This window comes from Pavona decussata, unplaced genomic scaffold, assembly GCF_977016875.1.
Source record: "Pavona decussata unplaced genomic scaffold, jaPavDecu1.1 SCAFFOLD_254, whole genome shotgun sequence".
Taxonomy (NCBI): domain Eukaryota; kingdom Metazoa; phylum Cnidaria; class Anthozoa; order Scleractinia; family Agariciidae; genus Pavona; species Pavona decussata.
Window position 1 is genome coordinate 1435001 of NW_028145657.1, and position 8191 is coordinate 1443191.

General features: G+C 39.2%; 1 protein-coding gene across 2 annotated transcripts in view; it reads right to left on the minus strand.

Annotated features, from left to right (window-relative positions):
* Nucleotides 1-7896, minus strand: part of LOC146456486 (guanylate-binding protein 2-like) — an 8918-nt gene extending 1022 nt beyond the window's left edge. The window contains exons 1-9 of one of the 2 annotated variants that reach the window (XM_085092702.1): nucleotides 7769-7894; nucleotides 6755-6779; nucleotides 5128-5611; nucleotides 4633-4795; nucleotides 4050-4311; nucleotides 3622-3757; nucleotides 2619-2781; nucleotides 1514-1774; nucleotides 1249-1371 (exon numbers count right to left, since the gene is read on the minus strand). In XM_085092702.1, coding sequence (XP_084948828.1) covers nucleotides 1249-1371; nucleotides 1514-1774; nucleotides 2619-2781; nucleotides 3622-3757; nucleotides 4050-4311; nucleotides 4633-4795; nucleotides 5128-5597 — 1578 coding nt within the window. In that variant the 5' untranslated portion in view covers nucleotides 5598-5611; nucleotides 6755-6779; nucleotides 7769-7894. Of the gene's footprint in view, nucleotides 1-1248; nucleotides 1372-1513; nucleotides 1775-2618; nucleotides 2782-3621; nucleotides 3758-4049; nucleotides 4312-4632; nucleotides 4796-5127; nucleotides 5612-6754; nucleotides 6780-7768 lie in introns of both variants that reach the window. The other variant, XM_085092701.1, reaches the window with a different exon arrangement.
* Nucleotides 7897-8191: the final 295 nt, after the last annotated feature.

The following is an 8191-nucleotide window of genomic DNA, read 5'->3' on the forward strand; positions in this document are numbered from 1 at the left end:
TACAGCAAGTTATTGGAAAAAAATTATGTTAACCTGTAAAAGTATATCAATGAAAACTTTTACAGAAAATGGCAATTAAATACACATTTTTGATTGGTTATCGCTTGAACGACCAAATAATCGTTTCATTTACGATTGGTGCCCTTTGTTACGCTGACGGTGGAATGCTCCCTTTTGAAAATCCATGTTCAGTTATTATACTTCCATATAATAAGCTGGATTTTAATTTACACTTCTAGTTTATAATATTGGTTGTTTCTACAGGTATATACAAAAACAAATGTAAAAAAGGGAGCAATAAACATCATTAACTACTATTAACAACGTTTATCGAACGAACTCGGTATTTTTCATTACATGGACTTAAAAAGAACAGTCCGGCTTGTAAGAGAAGGTTCCTTCAGTCCGTTCGTTACATATTTCACTTCTGACCACCTGCCACACTGCTTTGTCCGAGTTCAATGCTCTTAAGACTTTGGAAAACTCAAGACATTTCTGCGCTGATTCCTTCTTTTTTCGAAATTCTGGAACTCTTGAATAACAATCATGACGTTGTATTTTCTATTAATCCTATCTAGACCGATTTTTGTTTAGTCTTCTGGGACCAGGGGGCGGATTCCGGACCACCCCCCCCCCCCCCCACCCTTTCCTGCCTCCGTAACTTTACAGTTAGAAAAGCTATAACAATGAGGCTTGGAGGATAGATAGTATGTCCAAAAATGTTCGTTTGTGGTCGGTAACGGGAAATGGTGTTGTCATATGACGTTATAATTACTTCATGATTAATGGCAGCCATTTTGGATCCACCATCTTGGACTTCTGGATTTCCCCAAAAACTTCGGAAAGCGCCGAAATTGAACAGAAAGTAATAAAAACAAGAAAAAAAACAAGTATTTGAACTAAAAACATAAACGTTACAGTAATAAACGTGCGTTTCTTCATTTTAAAAAGGATTTTCTATTTTCGAAAAAAAACTGCATTTCAAAAATTGGTTGCCACGGTAACATCAAAGTCAATGAATACTAACGGACCACATTACATTTTTCGCAGTTAAATTTCTGAAAAAGTCCTGAAGTTTCATGCCGTTTGCTGTAATATTAAAAAAAATATTCGGTTCAAAATCATCGTGGGGAGAAAATGCACCCACCCGTCTACACAGGATTGAGTAATTTCTAGTCAATATGGCCGAGTCCACCAGGCCAAGGTTTAAGCAAGGGTCAGGGACGTTTAATCAAGACAAGTCTGTACCCGAATTTTGTCGTTCTCCTCGGCTTCAGCGTCTCTCGCTGCTCTCTCGGACGCAATCTCTTCAGAATACTTCCTCCTTTGCTTGAGTTGTGTTAGATGTTCTTTCATCTCCTCACTGTGATGCTAGAAGAAAAAGAAACACCAAGAGGTTAGAGCAAGTGGAAACAATAATAATCATACTAATAACAATGATGATGGGCTGCTTCTTCAGAAACATTAATCACTGAACATTGAAATAAATAATTAGAACAAGTAGTTGCCATACATGTTCATAGATGTACGCCAGGTTGTAGCACAAACTTTTGGATCCTGGTGCTTCCTTCCTAAAGTCGCTGTCAATTTTCTCATATGCTGACCTCAGCCGCTTCTCCAAGACATCGAAGTCAGTGTTATCTCGATCCTGAAGGTCTGTCACCACAGGCTCTAACCACAGCATGCGCAACGTTTTCATCAGATTATCACATTCTTGCTCGGTTTCACCGTTATTCTTTCTTAATAATGTGCTCTCCACTTCCTCTGCGTAGTCCTAGCCAAAGGAAAAAACGAAATGGTATAAAAATGGCTTCATCTGATAATAAATAAAATGATCATTTGTCTCACGCTTTAGTCACAAAAGTTGTAAATCGCGACGTTTCGACGGCTTACTGCTATTCTTTATCAAACAAAGAGGTCGACTGATCACGCTGCGGTATTTAAATCATGAAGGTTGCCTGTGGTTGGCGGATTTTGATCCTTGCTGCTTCAAGAAGAAAGTGTCATCCCCTTCTCATGATGACAAACGATTATTCTTTTTATTATTATAATTTGTTATTATTTAATAATTTATATTTTACCGTTTATTTATTTATTTATTTATTTATGCTAGTTTAAATAAACCATGATCCCTTTTAAGATTAAAAATGGTTTATATGGCGCAAATTTAAAGTAATTTTCCTTTAATTTACTGAGAGGCGAGATCGAACGTTATGAGAAGGTCTTGTAATTTCAAACAAACAAAGAAACACGTTTTTGTAACTTCACTCTGCACTTTCTAATTCAGAGCCCTGAATACAACAGACTCCCAGCATTTCAGCAGTGCTCTTTAAATGGTTTTCAAATAACGTCAGCTCCAAAAATCATCACAAAATTGACAACGCCTTTTCACTCCAAAGGAAAAGACATTGCGCCTATTGCTTTCTGTGTGTTCGTGGAAAGAATTCGACAAATAATTCTCACCCGCGCTTCGTTGATACTTGATAGCGACTATATATAACTGGCCATTTTGAGTTTCGCCTTTTGAATACTCTTGAAACTTTGTGTTTTTTCCTAATGGGAGTTTACCTCAAAGATATCCTAATCACAAATTTATAATTCTTGAACTATTGCCCTACCGCCAACTCCTCTATGTAAATCCACCTAGCTGTCACTTCAACATCCTCTGTCAGACTTTCAAAGAAAGTCAAAGCCTCAAGCAATTGATCCTCGTGATACTGACGAATTTTTCTGTCATCGCAAGGAAGACGAATTCGTCCCATCAAGTCTTTCATTCCTCCTCTGAAAAGCAGCAACGAGAAAATATAAATCTGACTAACTACTGACTGACTGACTGACTGACTGACTGACTGACTGACGGACTGACTGACTGACAAATTGACTGACTACTAACTGACTGTCTGACTAGTGACTACTGACTAACTACTGTCTGACTGACTGACTGAGTATTGGCTACTGACTACTTACTGACTGTCTGACTATTGACTACTTACTGACTGTCTGACTATTGACTACTGACTGACTGACTGACTGACTATTGACTGACTGACTGACTGACTGACTGACTGACTGACTGACTGACGACTGACTGACTGACTGACTGACTGACGACTGACTGACTGACTGACTGACGACTGACTGACTGACTGACTGACTGACTGACGACTGACTGACTATTGACTACTGACTGACTGACTGACTGACTGACTGACGACTGACTGACTGACTGACTGACTGACTGACGACTGACTGACTGACTGACTGACTGACTGACTGACTGACTGACTATTGACTACTGACTACTGACTGACTGACTGACTGACTGACTGACTACTGACTGACTGACTGACTTACTGACTGACTGACTGACTGACTGACTACTGATTGACTGACTGACTAACTACGGCCTGAACGACTGACTTACTAAATATTGATGCATGGTTAAAGGAATAGGTATATATATACGTATATTTACCATGACTAACGTTTTACATACTTGTATTACATATTGACAATTGCCTGACTGACTGACTGGGAATTGCCTAACTGACTGACTTGTTTCATAACTCATAGCACCAGGTTTAACAGAATATAGCGTATATAACTGCGGATCTTACTTACTCGTAAACAACTTTAGCATTGTCAAGGGTCTCGGTGCATTTTGTTTTTGCTACAACGTCCCAAGCGTTTTGGACAATAGGTATCGCCCCAGGGGAGTTCACCGCGCGAACATATTCCTCGAACAATGTTGCCAATGCTGAAATCAAATAAAAAAGGATAAAATCTCAAAGACACGCAAACTAATAACGTTTATGGAGAAAAGCTTGGCTGCAAAGATTCAACTCTCAGCTCTAATCCCTCTTCTGTGCAAACTAATCCTGTTGATAACGTAATGGCAGAGGTTTATGAGCAACGAAGGAACGACCCTGGTGTTATGTGATCACATAGTGCTGAAAGGATGTCGATACATGGGTTTGTTGGTGCATGGTTAACGGATGAAACAGCAAAAAATCACGCCGTTTAATGAGGACTATACGTTGATAACCAACCTTGTCCAGTCACAAGTCCTGTTCCACCAAAACTCTGTTTAGGAGTAAGCTTTGTCCTCAACATCTGCTTAAAATCCTTAACGCCCTTAAGGAAAGACGAGTTAATTTGGCCCTGTCTCCTCTCGTCAGAAAGATGCTGTATGACGTCGGCCTCCGATGATGGCGGAGACAGAGGGAAGGCATCAAAGTCTGGAAAATACCTGAGGATGTTGTCGACAACTCCTTGAGATTTCTCAGATGGCCGCCCACTGGCCTTGAAAACCTGTGAGATTTTTCAAAAAGAATAAATTCGGTGTGCTAATTATCCTCGAGGAAAAAGACACCCTCTAACCTAGCCGAAGCTGTATTTGGGTCCTTTTTCAAATGTTAAATAACACTCGAGGAAACATGTAATAAAAACCAAACCCTAACCAGAGTCAAACCTATGAACTTCCTGATTCGAATGCTCTGTCACTGAGCTGCAGGAAGACCCGTGGGAGCTAGGTCATTAAAGTAGGTTCATGTGAATCCGTTTTGTCTCTCAATGTAGAAGTGTTGTTTATATATAGTGACAAGAGGCATGGCTCTTAATAGTAAGCATTACCTTTTCGAGGAAATATGTCTTCAGGCTTTCTACATCCTTGGGTAGACTCAAGACTACATCCCTCAGTAGCCACACAAAAGAAGGAAACACTTGCCTTGCAGTCTCATCGTCTAAAGTTTGTCCCGCGATAACTTGAATCCGTCGGCAAATATTGATAATGTGGCTACAAGAGTGTCAAGAAATCTAGAAAGATTATTGCTCTGTACCGGAGACAAGCGAAGGAAGGTAAGTTGTATCCCATCCCTTCCACCGCATATCTTTCCACAAAATAAGGACTGTTCTAAAATAAACTAAAATGAGAGCAGTATACTGATTCTCAAGGTGATTGTCAATACATCTTGTTTTGGGTTTTTAGAATCATAGATGGTTTTAATTAATGACGCTTCCAATTTCATCGTTTTTACCACTGGAAAATTTTGTGCCCGAGTGGATGCCATAAATCACATATTAATTTATTCTGAGGAGATATATGAACTTGTGAGATTATAAGGATACTCAAGTACTTCCAAATCTGTTCTGGTGGGAACCCCAACAGAATTGTAGATCAACACTGAACTCAGTAGAACACTAAGTATGAAGATTGCATGATCATTGACACCTTGAGCTCCGACAGCATCTATTCCCTCGGAATCCAGCAACACCACAGTAAACTCTCGGCCACGAGAATCAAAGTATTTTTCAGGAACTACCCACATCCAGATCCCCATGGTCTCAGGGTCAAAGGAATGTCCTAAGGGAAATACGTCCCCTTGATCAAAGACCCGGCTCAGAATGTAAGATTTTCCCCTCCTGCACGGCCCCGCAATCGACACCACACACACGGGTCCATGAATGGATCTGAGCTTGCGCAGTGACTCGTCTACCAACTGAAGCCCAGTGCGAGGTTGATCATGGTCACGCTGAAAATTCCCGGATGACTCATCCCACGAACAATTGTTTGGTATGCAGATTGGAATAGCTGCCATCCGTATTCTGATTCCTGTCAAACGAGTTTACACGAAAATCTTTATCATTGGTATTACTTGCTAACTCTCAATGTACCTCTAGATTTATTTTGTTGTTGTTGTTTTTGTGAAACATAGTAAACGACGTTTCTACTACTTCACTAAGGGTCTGTCCTTGTCATGAACAAAACGTTTAACTGATGACATCAGTGAACACGGAGAAACAGGCCCACATCGGCCCGGAAAAGACACGGATTACGGACTGGGTATAAAACGTGGATTACGTATGAAACACGGGCTGTGTAATGCAATTGTCTTCATTTTTCTGATTATCCATGATATTCAAAAGATATGTTTCGTTTACGCTCTAGCACCTATTTTTTAAGAGGACATATGCTCTGTTTGCCCACACCACTGACCACTTCTTATGGTATCAATTCCTTTAGTTACTTGGCAGCAACATCTTGGAATTCTCTTCCTGACCATTACCGCACTATTTCTGATTTTACTTCTTTTCAACGACTGATATCTACTGGGAATAATAATTTACTTAAAAGGGCAGGAACTGCAAACCTTCCTACATCATGATAATTTGCAAGTTAGTTGTCTAGGTAGTTAGTTATCTTATTTGTTATATAGAATTAACTTTTTATTATGATTATTTATTAATGTAGTTGGCTCGAAGATATTAGCACTTCAGTGCTACACTGTAAATTCGAGGGTAAATAAAGTTTATTGATTGATTGATTGATTGATTGATTGATTGATTGATTGATTGATTGATTGATGCGTACTGAACCGTGGACAAGGGGAAATGTTGTTTTCTAAATATTATCCACAGCTGGTTACGGGTTTGAAGTGGTGGTCATGTTTGCAGAAACAGAAATATGGGGGTCATGGCGTGATTCGGAGTAATAAAGACGTGTTGCTGTATGAATGGTTAGAAATTTTGTTAAACCATGATATTCTGATATTCTGAAAAGGGTCTCTGGACCAGGCCATAGACTTAAATAATAATGCGGCCCAAAGTGAAATAGAAGACGATCACGATTAATATTAGACTTTACATTTCGTTGCACTTTCTCTGGTGTTAATATGTATTGGTTTTTTTATGTTTCTTTTTTATACGAAGTGATAAGTGGTGTTGAGACACTCCTTAAAATAGGAAAGGGCTTTACCCGAATTTCTCTCCTTTAAAATGACCTTAAAGCAAAGAAATAAAAACTTCAACAGAATCGTCAGTGAAAGACTTTTGATTATGCTGGATTGCTGTTTTCCTCTTAATTTCACCTCCTGCAATTGTTCGCGCTGGTTTCACCTATTCCTCATTACAAATCCGTAGCCCGTAGTCCGCAATCCATAGTTCTAATTTTATACTGACCGAATACTGGTGATGGGTCAGATTTTCCGTTTCCAATGCACTCTTATGCATTTATTTCAACAGTAAAGTACGATTTATCAAGATGATTCTTAAATTAAACACTGCTGAGTAGGATGAAAATTTCGTAGTTTACAGAGTATTTTAACGACCAGTGTGGGTTAATGCAAACAAAATGATGTAGTCAAATTTTAGGGTAGTGAGTTAAACTATTAATTTTCATTTTCGGTGAAAGTAAGAAATCGCTTCAGTCTAGTTAAAAGTTAAAATGTATTGTAAATGAACGAAGAATAACTTGAACAAAACTCTCGCCACATTTGGTGAGTTAAAGCGGTGTTTTAGGCTTCCTCTTTACTTCCGGCTTGACACCGCCTAGTACACTCTGTCGACTTGTTGTACAAAATCGCTACGATCATGAACCTACAATTTCATATCTTTTGAAAAATCGAGGATTACCATGAAAGCAATAAAGACAACACTAAAAGGAGTCATCTAAGAAAACATGTTATTTGATGTTTCTCACAGCACTCTTGAAATCGATCCAGGCCTGCAATTGATCTACCTCGGTTTATTTCCTCCATTATTTTGTCGGAGCGGGCCGTGCGTTGTCGCTTTTGGTGGCATTTTTAAACAGGAAAGTATAATCTAAGACAGTAGAAACAACGCTAGGGATGTTCATATATTGAAATGAACCCGGACGAAAAGCTTTGGGTCGTTGAATCAGTAAACGTTTCCATCGTGAATTCTACTGAATTATGTTATCGGTGAGTAATTCTCATGTTTCGGTTTTGTTTCAGAATTGTAAACGACTTACCTTGATTTACCTTAGTCTAAGCCCCGCAATGCTGCATACTGAACAGAAGAAAGGTAGGAATGACGTTTGTGTCGACAAATTAACAGCGTTCCTCCCTTCAGTACAGGGAAAATTCCCGGAAAGCTCAAACTATGAATAAATTATGACGACATTCAAAATTCACGCCAGAACAGGGAAGAATGCTGAAAGAAGTCACGCTGTTATTTTTAGCGCGTGATGTCACGACAGAAACTGGTGTGCACCATCATGCAATTTTTCTCTGTTTCTTGGGACTTGTCATGAACATTTTAGATCGACAGAAAGGTAATTTTATACACGCACCGATTAATCCGGCAGGTTTGGCGCGATTCGATAAAGAAAATAAGAAAGTGGACGAAGCTCGTCCTGATTAGAAAAATGTAAGGCAGTGCTACGGTTTTTTTT